General features: G+C 48.5%; 2 protein-coding genes across 3 annotated transcripts in view; one reads left to right on the top strand and one right to left on the bottom strand.

The window, feature by feature from the left end:
• LOC139376538 (trichohyalin-like) overlaps positions 1-13,554 on the top strand; it is a 375,197-nt gene that overhangs the window by 43,507 nt on the left and 318,136 nt on the right. The gene's annotated exons all lie outside the window — the stretch shown is intronic.
• Positions 16-13,539, bottom strand: LOC139376526 (MMS19 nucleotide excision repair protein homolog). 2 transcript variants are annotated; one of them, XM_071119216.1, is made up of 31 exons: positions 13,422-13,539; positions 12,494-12,542; positions 12,282-12,382; positions 12,083-12,168; positions 11,863-11,937; positions 11,645-11,714; positions 11,355-11,483; positions 10,732-10,793; positions 10,110-10,196; positions 8,627-8,701; positions 8,445-8,522; positions 8,161-8,299; positions 6,479-6,633; positions 6,099-6,168; positions 5,592-5,717; positions 5,261-5,342; positions 5,047-5,144; positions 4,761-4,922; positions 4,495-4,647; positions 4,134-4,227; positions 3,906-4,008; positions 3,656-3,727; positions 3,293-3,419; positions 3,090-3,196; positions 2,675-2,731; positions 2,203-2,389; positions 1,992-2,074; positions 1,582-1,746; positions 1,057-1,116; positions 867-967; positions 16-686 (listed from the first exon to the last, which is right to left on the bottom strand). In XM_071119216.1, the coding sequence occupies exons 1-31, from the start codon at positions 13,510-13,512 to the stop codon at positions 656-658; spliced, it is 3,075 nt and encodes a 1,024-aa protein (XP_070975317.1). In that variant the 5' UTR covers positions 13,513-13,539; the 3' UTR covers positions 16-655. The 2 variants fall into 2 exon arrangements, with proteins under 2 accessions (XP_070975317.1, XP_070975318.1); XM_071119217.1 differs by lacking the exon at positions 12,494-12,542 and having other exon boundaries at positions 12,282-12,425; positions 13,422-13,537.

The following is a 13,554-nucleotide window of genomic DNA, read 5'->3' as shown; positions in this document are numbered from 1 at the left end:
TAAAGCACTCGTACATTTACAAAAAAAGTTTTATTGACAGCTTAAGTTAGACATTTTTAAATATTGTCCACATCGTCAGCATAATTTTGAGGTTCAAAGTTGGCCTAGTGAAATGTGTAGCCAACCACATCAATCATTGAATAATACATGGGTAATCGGTCACACATTCATTAACACCCCTCTCCCCAATATAAATTGTTTTCTTCTCTCTGTGCCAAGCTTGTTTCAGTGCAGCTCAGTCATTCCATGAAGTTGCAGTAGGCTGTCACCCGTAGGTCCATGCCACCATGCAGTGGCCAGTCTAACTCCTCACGTTTGATGGTAGAAGCAGTACAACAACAAAAGTGTGTCATTTAGCAAACGCTCTTATCCAGAACGACGTACAGGAGCAATTAGGGTTATGTGCCTTGCCCAAGGGCACACCGGCAGATTTATTTTCACCTAGTCGATTCGAACCAGCGACCTGTCGGTTACCGGCCCAACGCTCTTAACCGCTAAGCTACCTGCCGCCCGTGTTTAATCTCATGTACAAGATGAAGTGCTGTGGGTGGTGGTGCGATGTCCCAAACTCCATGGGCAGCGCTAGAGCCCCAAGCCCTCTTCCTCAGGAGCAAGCCGTCCCATCCCACACCTAGTCAGGGATTGGGGGCCAAATTCACCTGCCTCCTGGACTCCCCAGAAGGAACCTTCACATGAGAAAAGACGCATTGTAATTTTCTCATTAGGTTAGGCTTTCCTGTCATATTGGCATTCTGCCTTTGTTCGAAGATGAACAGGAATCATCAACAGATTGCCACAACTGACCCTATCCCTTGTAGTTATGAGAATGTTTGAAGACCTCACCCCAGAAGAACTCACTGACTCACCATTCATTCCGGGCCACTGCCGCCTCGCTCCTCACCACCCTCTTGTGGTCATCCAGGGGGGCAGCCAGGGCGCGCAGCACCCTCGCACGGAAGGGCATGATCTGCCGGGGGAAGGGTTTGTTAATGGCCAGAGTTCATAATGAATCAGTTGACATGGCCAATAGCGATCACTTATTAAAAAAGGTCTTACCTCGTGTTCTGGAAAGCGGGAGAGGGCATGGATACAGCGCAGTGAGGCTATCCGCACTTTCTGTGAGGACGAGGTGAGGCAGACCTCAGACACAGACTTTAAAAAAATAACCTTCATGAATTGTAACTGTATGGGGACTATGGCACTCAAGGTTACTTAGCTAAAATACTGAACCGTCCAGCTATCAAAAACGCTGAGTTGCACTCTGGGGCTCATGCCATTAATTGCATTTCAAGTTGAAGACTGCGCTGGTAGTCGAGCAGCATTTCATTTACAGGCACAGATGTATTGAACGCTCGCGGGGACACGGCTGAGAGGTCTACCGCCGAGTCCGTTGTTACTATCAACGGAAGCTGAGTCATCGGTCTATGGCATATTACGAATAATAAGATACACGAGGTCTGTGTGGCAAGAGGCCCAAACTCTGTCACAGAGAGAACACATCCTCTGTCCGACACTTACATTTTTAGACTCCCTTAGCTATTTCGCTTCCTTGTGTGGTGGCTGTTATAACATGATACATACCATGGTAGGGCTGGTGGTGAGCGCCAGAGTGCGGCCCACCAGCACCTCCAGCTGGGTGATGAGGGCTGAAGGGGGGTCCAGGAGGACCGGTTGTAAGCAGGACAGAGTAGACACCTGCACCCCCTGGTCCGGACACGACAGGGCCTCCAGCAGGAGGGGCAGGAGCTGACCAAGCACAGAGGAGAATAGAAAAAGGGGGGACAACGCCACGCGATACCCATAAGATAAACAGTGCCAGAGTGAGAAAATGCTCCTCACAGATGTACAAAATACACATTTCACATGGGATGAAACTCTCAAATGTGTTTTACATTTCAAGACATAAAACACAATATTCATGGAGGAAATACATATTTCTAAGGCGTTCCTGTTTTTGCTCGCCTGTCTGGCACTGGTCCCTGTCTACGTACCGCTGGTAGCTCAGTAAGCTGGACCTGTCTGGGTAGATTGTTCACTATGTGAGACAGTGCCTTCAGGTAGCCAGACTTATTCTCTGCAGAGGGAGAGAAGGAAGGGGAAGTGAAGAATCTGTCAAATGAACAGGACTCTCAAACTGCTTAACCATTTTCATCACAACACGTCCTGCGTCTGTCGTGCATCGTGAACGTCTCCTCACAGTACCTTGGACTGCGGCGTTGAAGCCCTCGACCAGTTTGGCAGAGTTCTCCGTGAAGAAGCGCTGGCGGTACATGATGCGCACGTCGGCGTGGCTACCGCGGTTCAGGACGTCCGGCGAGTCGCTCATCAGGAGAGAGAATCCATCGGCCGCTAACCAACCCAGCTCTGGGTCACTGAGCAGGGAGAAGAGCTTAGACAGACACACAGGATTACTGCGGTGTGTGTGTGTGTGAGGTTACTGAGGTAGGGCCATTTCTCTAGCCTTGCCTCATCCCTTAACCTCCACTGCTAAACTGAGGTGAACTCAATACAAAACGGAATTTAAAAAAAACGTTGTCTACTGTTCATGGTTTGATACAATTACGACTAGATTTCATTGTTACATTAGGCTAGGTTTTCCCCTGGGGGAGACGAGACACAGAACAGTTAACAGACTGTTTGTGTGGGAAGACAAAGAGGACTCCTGTCCTTTTACCTTGTCGGTCAGGGCTGTGGACAGAGGGTGGTAGCGAAGGAGGAGAGCCTTGGACACCTAGAGACAAGAAAAGACATTCACAACTGTATGAACGAATGGATGGAACAACAACAATGTCCCACAGGCAAGTCACCATTCGCCCTGAAGGAGAGAAGGCCGTAGTAGTATCAGTGATCCCTAGTCTAGAGACGCAGGGGTTGTACTGGGGACAGTTCAGTATGGGCTAAGGGGAATGGGGAATGTAATGGATACAAACTGCCGTAGGGCGGTGCACAACTGGCCCAGCGCCGCCCGGGTTAGGGGAAGGTAGGGCGGCGCACAACTGGCCCAGCGGCGCCCGGGTTAGGGGAAGGTAGGCCGTCAGTGTTCTTAATAGAATGCTGCAGTATTAGTAGTAATGTAAATTGGGTCTAACCCAGAGCAGCAGAGTGAACGCCTGCGTTCTGACGGGGGAGGACGCAGAGTCCAGCTCAGTGGAGATCCTCTTTAACGTCCTGTCTATCAGAGAGTCCAGGACTTCACCTGTAGAGAAACACACACACACGATTAATATACCATCCCACCAACATTCACTTGACCAATTCCCATTCGGTCAAAGGACACGGCCGGATGACTCGCCTGCGGGACTCTTGTTGACCAGCCCAGCGTAGCACTTGGCGGCTGACGTGTAGGAGAGCGGATGGTCACAGGTACAGCTCAGCTCCTCCAACTCCAACAGTAGCCTGTCCATCTGGGGCACCTCCACCTGTCCGGGGCACACGGTCAGTCAGTCTACGCTCACAGGCGAAATCAAGCCATTTAAAAAATGTGCATGACCGGTCAGAGAGACCTTAACAAGTAGGCAACGCGCAAAGTCATCCAGTGTCACACAACAAAACAGGTATCCTTAGTATGAACGTTTAACAGTACAATGTTAAAAAGATGACATTTTGAAGGCTTGTCATGAGGTGCAGAGGCATATGGGGGGGGTGGGGGTCTTACGGTCCGTGGCAGCCAGCACACACAACCCATGAGCAGGCACACCATCTGGGACTGGCTCCGGGAGTCACCTGCCTGTGTCCGGAGGACAAAGTCAAAGGCCAATGTCACTCAAACGCATACCACTCGGCGATACAATGCTTTATTCATTCCCAGGATGCATCCTGTCCCTGGGGTGTCCTCTGTAGGTATAACAGTGAAGAAAACATTTTCAATAGGAGATGGCTGGTTGTCTTTAGCATTGAAACCTGACCTTGAGGAGCTGGATCTGGGCGGGGAAGGCGTTCTCTGGCAGGAAGGAAACATCACCGTCGAGGAAGAGGGACACGGCCAGCGAGGCTGTTTGGCCAGCCAGTCTGGTGACGGAGCAGTGGTTAGCGCCAAGCCAAAATATTTACATATAACATCAAATGTGCCATTATCAATGATGTGTGTGTGTGTCTTTTCTGGGTGGCTGGCTGTCTCAGTGATGTCAACTCACCGGGACTGTAGTCGGGCACAGGTGGTGCTGATGATGGGTACCATGGCTGATAGGACAGTCTCCTCGAGTATCGGGCTACAATGGCCTGAGGAACCTTAACATACACACAGATCAGAAACAGAAACACCAGGTCAGTCAAAAAAACAAACAAATCCTGTATCTGTCCAACACCATGACGTGGAGGCCATTTGTCATTTGCATTTCGCTTGCATAGGTTTGCATTCATATATTCGCTAAAAACAACCAACACATTCTCAGTACAACCCTTATCTCAATGGACTTCCTGGTTCAATAAAAAAGGTTGTACCTCCTGGTTCACATTACAATGTGGTGCACAGGCTGTTGGTCGGGATATTCTCACCCTGCAAAGCTGCCTGCAATGCCAGCCCGAGCAGGCGAGGAATGACGTCATGGAAGACGCCACCGGTCTCTTCAGTGTCCTGGGCCTGCTCTGCTATCTTCTGCAGACTGTGGCAGACACAGATCACCTCTTCCAATGAGAACGCGCCAGTGCCTGTTGGGAGGGAGATTAGATCGTTATCAGAATCTAGATATTAGTTTAGAACATAGATATTTAGAAGGGTCTACCTAAACAATGACAGAAGAGCCTGTGGCGGTGACACATACCAGTGTGTGCAGAGGTGAGGACCTGTAGCAGGACAGGTGTGCTCTCCTGAACCAAACTGGGCCGGGACGACACCGCAGCCAGCGCCGCCACACAGCGCTGACGCACTGCCTGCTGGGAATGTTCCTGGGACGGCGTGGCGTTGTCACCTTGTGCCATGGGCTCTGGGAACAGGAGAGGGAAGGGCTCAGTAGGGTAAACGTCCTCTGGTTAGAACGATGCAACTGAAGGCACGGTAATGACGGGGAAGACCTTCGTTGGCATTTCGAACCTTTGACCTTAACCCACCTGAGAAGATCTCCTCCTTCAGCCGTGGAACCATCTTAGAGATGAAGGCTGCAGGGTGCAGGCGAGCCAGAGCCCCTGCACACTCAACCACAGCCAGGCTGGACAGACGGGGAGAGACGAGAGAGGAGGAGGACCAAGCTATTGTGTTATTTGATTGATTAGGTATCATAGACTTCGGATTGCCCTCCCGCAGCAACTGAAACCAGGAACTAACCTGACTTTAGGATCTCCCTCCTCCAGGATGAGCCTGGTGAGGTGGTCAACGGCAAGCTCCACATCTGACTCTAACAGCAGGCCTAGGAGAGAGGTGGAAGATGTCAACCTATACGTCTCAGCCTAGTAAAAGGAGCTGTAGCACGAAGCGAAAAGGCCAATCAAATGTATTCTCTATCCCACAGTAACAGGCACAAGCTGAACGGCATGTGGACAAAAATAACATTTCGACCGGTGTAGCAGCGGGGTGAGCTCAAAAGGTCTCGAATGTGTTGGGAGCGGGTTCAGGTCCACGTTCATTGGACGAGGGGTTGAAAGGTTAGGAGAGTCACCTGTCTGTTGGCCCAGAGCAGTGAGCACACGCATAGATGTGATCTGGAGGTCAGCATTGCTCTCAGACAGAGCAGAGAACACTATACTGCACAGAGACTGCCTGAAGTCCAACAGCACACTCTCATCTAGGGGGGAAGAAAGAGGTCGGTGTTGTGAGAGTGCAAGTGTGACAAATTTGAGAAAAGGTTCATGGAAAAATTCACAGTGCCACACAAAGCAGGAAGGAAAGAGGAGAGATTAACTATTTCAGGAGGGACTGGGAGTTATTGCACAGTACAAAAGGCTGGACATGACCATCATTCCTAAAGCTCGATTTGTCATTAAAAGTGTCATAACGCATGGGCAAACTCGAACGGCGTTCCGGCTTCAAATACTCTTTCAAATGGGGCCCTGAAATGCAGCACTGTAAATTCACACGTTCAGCAGCCGAGGCATACAATGGCAGAGGACAGGAGGAACGAGACGTGGCACAAAGAGACAGGGACAGTAAAGGAGGTTACACTTACCCTCTTCTGAGGACGTCACCGGGTGGACAAAGCCCTGTAACACCTCCAGTAGGGTGCGCCGCTGAGCACACTACACAGGGGGCAGACAGACAGACAGATATGAAAGATCTCACTGATAACATCATGCACCTATAGGAAGCAAGATAGAACCAAGATACTTATAACAGGGCGTCTACATGTCAGGTGGCAATATCGGGTAAACAAAAGACCATAACGTACAACGCAATAACAATGTGTTTGTGACTGCAGGAAGCCACCAATTCATACAGTAATGAAGCTGCCATGGGCAAACTAATCAAATCGTGACCAACAGTCAAGAATGTGAGACGAACACCAACATTGACGATAATGGAACGTCCTAGCTGGATGGTGTGACTCACCTGTGTGCGGCTGTTGTATTGCTCTATGAGGGACGGCAGGACGGCGGCGGCAACTCTGTGGCTCGCCCTGTAGGAGGCGGTAGAGGTGGCCTGCAGCAGCTTCGCACTGGGCCACACCAGCTTCAGGTCCGGCTCACACAGGTGGTGCTGACAGTCTAGAAAAACATTGGGTCTGGTTGGCACATTGGCGATGGTGTGTGTGTGTGTGTGTGTGTGTGTGTGTGTGAGAGATCTATATAAACTCAACAAAAAAGAAACGTCCTCTCACTGTCAACTGCGTTTATTTTCAGAAAACTTAACATGTGAAAATATTTGTATGTACATAAGATTCAGCAACTGAGACATAAACTGAACAAGTTCCACAGACATGTGATTTACAGAAATTGAATGATGTGTCCCTGAACAAAAGGGGGGAGGGGTCAAAATCAAAAGTGATGTGGCCACCAGCTGAATTAAGTACTGCAGTGCATCTCCTCCTCATGGATTGCACCATTACCCCACTCTTCCACCAAGGCACCTGCAAGTTCCCAGACATTTCTGGGGGGAATGGCCCTAGCCCTCACCCTCCGATCCAACAGGTCCCAGACATGCTCAATGAGATTGAGATCCGGGCTCTTCACTGGCCATGGCAGAACACTGACATTCCTGTCTTGCAGGAAATCACGCACAGAACGAGCAGTATGGCTGGTGGCATTGTCATGCTGGGGGGTCATGTCAGGATGAGCCTGCAGGAAGGGTACCACATGAGGGAGGAGGATGTCTTCCCTGTAACTCACAGCGTTGAGATTGAGCTTGTCGTCATTGCAGGCAGTCCGATGATGCTGTGACACACCGCCCCAGACCCTCTACCTCCAAATCGATCCCGCTCCAGAGTACAGGCATCAGTGTAATGCTCATTCCTTCGACGATAAATGCAAATCCGACCATCACCCCTGCTGAGACAAAACTGCAATTCGTCAGTGAAGAGCACTTTTTGCAAGTCCTGTCTGGTCCAGCAACGGTGGGTTTGTGCCCATAGGCGACGTTGTTGCCGGTGATGTCTGGTGAGGACCTGCCTACAAGCCCTCAGTCCTGTCTCTCTCAGCCTATTGCGGACAGTCTGAGCACTGATGGAGGAATTGTGAGTCAGAGTTCAGAGTCAGTAGAAAGGCCTCTTTAGTGTCCTAAGTTTTGATAACTGTGACCTTAATTGCCTGTAAGCTGTTAGTGTCTTAACGACCGTTCCACAGGTGCATGTTCATTAATTGTTTATGGTTCATTGAACGAGCATGGGAAACAGTGTTTAAACCCTTTACAATGAAGATCTGTGAAGTTTTGGATTTTAACAAATTATCTTTGCACCTGCAAAAAGATTGCTCAGATGTGTGAGTGCCTTTTGAATTTTGTATTACAAATTATCTTTGAAAGATAGGGTCCTGAAAAAGGGATGTTTCTTTTTTTGCTGAGTTTATATCAGGACGCTGTGTACCTTATTATGTAAAGTGTATATACACCTCCCCCCCACGCAGTCTCTCACTCTCCGATTTAACGCTTCTACTACTGTGGTAAGCCCTGAGGAGAATGTGATTGCCAAGTCAGACTCTTCTCACACATTTCCTGAATAGACTGTCCCCACACACCGCGACACAACGACAATAAACAAACACCGCTTGTGCCCAGAACCACAAAGTTTGAGGTGGTACCTTTGAGGACCAGCTCCAGGAAGACATTGAGGGAGTCTTCAGAGTCCGAGTTGAGGACGGAGCGGGAGAGACAGGCTGTCAGGGTACCGACGGCGGCTAGGCCAGCGGACTCCACCCGCTCACTAGCTGTCTGAAACACCTGCACAGGGAGGTCAACAAAACTCTCCATTCAGATGATCTGCTGTCAAAGATTCCTCACGTAGCCTTACCACAGCTCACCGTATAGGACTCTTTTACAAACCGTACTGATATGTCGCTGGCCCCCAAGCTGCGTTGAAACGTACCTCTCTGCGCAGCGAGGCCCAAAGGCCTGGTAGGAATTGGGCTAAGTCTTTATGTTCATACACAGAAGCACAGGCAGTCTGCAACATGGGGAGAAAATGCGGGCCATTAAGACATGAATGCCGTTTGCCGCACAAGTAAAACGTGAAGATGATCTGAGGTGAGGTAACCGACGAGGTCTTACCAGGGTCTGCAGGGAGTCCAGCTTGGCACTCTGAACATCGGAGTCCAGCTTCTCAATGATCAGTGGCAGCAGGAACTGTTGAAGCGAGACAATCCACAAATCAGAACCTGCATTGACACTCAGCTCAAGGTCCCTAGGTAGGGGTTTCTCTACAAGCGCTTTGTGACATCTGCTGATGTAAAAAGGCTTCATAAATACATGTGATTTGATTGAACACCTCCCTCTGCAACTGGATCCTGGACTTCCTGATTGGCAGAACCTTGGTGGTTCTGCCAATCAGGCAACAACACCTCTGCCACGCTGACCCACAACACGACGGTTCCCCCCAGGAGTGCGTGCTCAGCTCCTTCCTGTACACCCACGACTGAGTGGCCACAAACGACACCAACACAATCATTAAGTTTTCCCGACGACACAACGGCGGTGGGCCGGATCGGCGATGAGACAGCTTCCAGGGAGGAAGTTAGAGCCCTGGCAGAGTGGTGCCGGGAAAATAATGTCTCCCTCAACGTCAGTAAAACCAAGAAGCTGATCGTGGACTACAGGAAACGGGGGGGGGGGGGGCACGACCCCTATTGTCATCGACGGGGATGCAGCGGAGGAGCAAAAGCTTCAAGTTCCTCTGGCGTGCACATCACAGAGGACCTGACACGGTCCAATCACAGTGCCTCTTCCAAGTTCTACAGCTGCACAATGGAGAGCATCTTAACCCGGCTGCATCACCGGTCAGGACGTGTCTGAGGAAGGTGACGAAAGGTCGTCAAGTACTCCAGTCACCCGAGCCACGGACTGTTCACTCCGTTACCATTTGGCATGTGGTATCGGAGCATCGGGTCTCGGACCAACAGGCTCAAAGACAGCTTCTACCGCCAGGCCATCAGACTGCTGAACAGCTAACCCTAGCTGTCTCCCTGAGCAGACCTGAACCTTACTCTCTAAGGTGCAAATAGTTTCCATTTGCTCTGATTACACACCCATCCAACCCTCATACACAAACGTATACACAAACACACTCGCAAACAACCATAAACACACACACACACACACAGTGAACATTGCTGTTATTTTATATAGCTTATTCTACTGCATGGCCAAGTCACTACTCATCATAAATGGTGTAAAATACTAGCTCTTCTATTACTTGTCGTTTTTATTTACCTGAACCTTTTACTGCTATTATTGATTAATGTACTGTATTGATTGAGGGAGCTACACCTTCTATACCTGCTGTAAACTGTGCAGGCGAACAAGAGAATGTGATTACAGGCGCACCCACAGACCCTAACCATTTCCCGTGTCCTCGTTGCCGCTCACAAACATGCAACCACACACAAAGACCACCTCTGACGCCCTAAAAGGCTATGCATTGTGTCGTCTCGTTTGCCAGACATGGTGGATGTGGGAGGAGACGACGCATTGTGTATTGTTCTCGTTTACCCCCTACTGTATGTGTAGTGTGCAGTACAGTATGTCCACCCCCCACCTCTGCAAAGCGTGGTGTTCCGGTGAGCACGACCCTCAGGGCCAGGACCAGCTCCTCCTGGGTAATGCCATGGGGGTCGTTCGCGGGCTAGGTGGGGTCACACACACACACACACGGAGTTAGATGGCGGTCAACCCATTGAAATGGAATGATTCTCATTCTATGGGTCAACCATTTCTAAACAGAGAACAATTAAAACTGTTTTCATTCCATGAACAAACGTCCAGCTCATCAAACGGCCCTCCCTACAGCTGTAAATGCTCATCAAATGAACGTTCATCGAAAGCGGTTCTAGTAAATTCTAAATGGTCTCAATTGTCCATCAACGTGAATCACATAAAACGGTACACGAGCTGTCTGTCAGTATTTTAACTCCGGGGGTTAACCATTTCTTACAATCTTCTGCCAGATGCTAGTCAGTGACACATGGCTCAGATATCAAAGCACACAGGTCAGAGTCTCACATCAGTGTTGTCTCCTGACTGGTGTAAGTCCACAGCAGCTTCGCAAACAAACGCTTACAAGGGCTGAAGTCTATGGGTAAACTAACACTTACAGGGCTGAAGTCTATAGGGAAACTAACACTTACAGGGCTGAAGTCTATAGGGAAACTAACACTTACAGGGCTGAAGTCTATAGGGAAATAGCAGGATGTCACTTCAAACAGCTCCTCTGTGAATTTACCTGAAATAAAACACAGACTGGATCATACTCTCAGAATTGAGGAATCATTGAATAATACTTGTTAAGATAAAATATACTTAAAAAGTCATGATAAAAGTTAAATAAAAAGGAAAAGCAAATGATAATAACACATGTATTAAATCTCAACCCAAATACTGGTCTACATAAAAGGGTGCTTAAACCTCTCTTCTAGACTAGAAGTGTGTGTGTGTGTGTGTGTGTGTGTGTGTGTGTGTGTGTGTGTGTAGGGCTACAGACTAACTTTCCCTCCTGGTGGCACTGGCGCCACTAACATTTTCAGTTGGTGGGACCAGCCCGTGATTTGGTCGCACCAAAATATGTTGTCACGCAATAGAAACAAATGTGCAATCATCTTATGAAGTCATTCGCAGCGCTGCCGAGATGGTACGCCTCCGGTTGGGCGTGTTACGAGTTCACTCAAAGCCCGGTAAACCTCAGCGACAACGAAGAACAAGACGACAACATGTACAACTAAAAAAAAAAAATGTTGGAACAACAACAGCTGCACAACAACGTGAGAGCGCGCGTGACTGTTCTCACCAAGATCATAGCCTTCATGGACAATCTTCCTAGCGATATGGAAGGCCAGCAGAAGGTTGCGTGGGTCTCTCTCCCCATCCACTGACTGGACAAACCCAAAGACAAAGTCTGCACCCAGGCCCTTCAGCTCTGTGGGATGGGAAAAGTAGTCAATCAATGTAACAACCTTCCAATACGTAGCATGCAGAATAGATCACGCAAATTATTTCAAGGCTGTAGGACTCTCGACAAGGATCTCCGTGACCCTGCGGATTTCTCCATTATAGCTACCACACTACCTGGGCTCTTACCTGACTCTCTGGATTCCATAAGCTGGATGAGGATGTTGTAAACACATGACCGCTCCGCCAGCATCAGAGACTGTAGTGACACAGACAAAGAAACCAGATAAACAGAGTCAGGGTGTTGCAGTATAAGAAAAACATGGGCTTATTAACCCTTTAATAACTACTGTATGCTCATTACTTAGGAGAATGTACACTTGACGGGGCAGGTTGGGTGTATTTACCTGCACATGGATGTCCTGGAATAGTGATTTCAGAATGGACACTGCAGACCCAGGCGGCAACACTGAGCATTTGGTCTGAGAGGATATTTCAAGATGTCCGTCAGGGATAGGCAAGATAACACCTCTCCCGCTCAGTTCACTTTTGACGGGACAATATTGACATTTCTCTAATATCCTTGTGAAATTTAACATGACAGAGGTTACTCAGCTTGAGACTTACCAGCGCTTTCAGCCCCTGTATGACATGTGGTGTGATGACATAGTGGTCCTTCAATCTGTTCTCATAAAACACTATAAGGACTTCCACTTAGGACAAAACAAAAAGGAGAAGATAGTAAAATTGACAGGACATATTGCACACACTAAGCAAATGGCAAAGATGGGTTATGATGCCAAAGAGGTGCTATAGTGTTGACTACCTTCTCTCTCTGTAAGGTCTCCATAACACTCCTGTAGGACATTGGAGAGGAGCTGGACACCACGGCCTCGGGTCTGGGGTTGGGAGCTGGTCAGATGCAAACTTCACAGAGACAGGATGGTCAACTTGTTAGTGGAGGCTAGAACTGCATGACATTGAAGTTAATGACATTGTTAGTAACTGGGACAATAATGATGATTGTGTATACATTACCCCAAGGCTTCAACCAACTGCAGTATAGTAAACTGTCCAGCCTTGAGTTCTAATGCAAAGAAAATGAAGGGCATTTCACTGTACTTGTGCATGTGACATTAAAACTTGAAACATGCATTTATTTAACAAGTGGAAAAGACAAGTGGTCAGTAGGATACATCATGCAGCCACTTTAGGGGACAGGAAAGTAGTTCCAGAGTCTAATGCGTTGTGAAATACCCTTTTCAGATCGAGCTAGCTAGCTACCTAGCTTGCCAGCAAACCCGACCGGCTTGTTTTACAGCGGGACTTGGGTCGGACAGAATTCCTCCTGTGTAAATTAAGATACCACGGAGCCTGTGTGAGTTTTTCTCGGAAAATGTACCTCAATCCAGGGATTACAAATGCATCTTACACCGAATTGTCCCATTATCACAAAAGGTACACAGAGAAGCTGTAACTACTGTTTTTTTGAACAGTCCTACAATCTGCTTGGTGTAAAAGAGGGGACAATTCGGAGTACAACGCACTTCTCATTACTGGATTACCGTACATTTTCAGAGCAATATTGCGCTGACTCAGCTGTCTTAATATTCACATAAATGCTGTTCAACCCTAGTGCAGCTGTAGCAAACAGGTCAGATCTGCTGGCTAGCTAAAAACCATTCAGGTTATGGCCAAGAACAGCGGTTAATACATTCCTTTGAATTAAGAGACATTGATCGCCAGGTTGTATACGTGCAAAAAAAAACTGAACAGGCCAACTTTTTTGTCGGTTATTTCTATAGCGTGCGGTTGAACACAGGATGTAGCTTAGACTTGTGATAGCCTGCTGCTAGCTAGCATCTTTGCCAGACATCAGTCACACGCGATTTATGTGTCATTCATTGATTTTTATCTCAAAAGCCGTATCAGAGAGAAAGGTGACTTGAATATTTTTGGCAGCTACCTGTTGCGGTGTCTACCGCCTTGCGGTCCTGTTGTCCCAAAACGAATTCTTCTACCAAGCCCAATAGCAAGGCACTATCCGCAGCCATCATGAACAGCCTTGGTTCAAACTGAAGTGCGCATGCGTTGCGGTT

The sequence above is a fragment of the Oncorhynchus clarkii genome, chromosome 20 (genome assembly GCF_045791955.1).
Source record: "Oncorhynchus clarkii lewisi isolate Uvic-CL-2024 chromosome 20, UVic_Ocla_1.0, whole genome shotgun sequence".
NCBI lineage: Eukaryota > Metazoa > Chordata > Actinopteri > Salmoniformes > Salmonidae > Oncorhynchus > Oncorhynchus clarkii.
This window is presented reverse-complemented; position numbering and strand designations above follow the sequence as displayed.

Bases quoted from the DNA above. Each gene is read 5' to 3' on its own strand.
- LOC139376526 (XM_071119216.1), bottom strand. From the start codon at position 13,512: ATGATGGCTGCGGATAGTGCCTTGCTATTGGGCTTGGTAGAAGAATTC. The intron at 12,169-12,281 runs GTAGTCAACACT...TTTTGTCCTAAG, and splicing joins AGACCTTACAGAGAGAGAAG to TGGAAGTCCTTATAGTGTTT. The intron at 11,938-12,082 runs GTAAGTCTCAAG...ATATCCTCTCAG, and splicing joins TACAGGGGCTGAAAGCGCTG to ACCAAATGCTCAGTGTTGCC.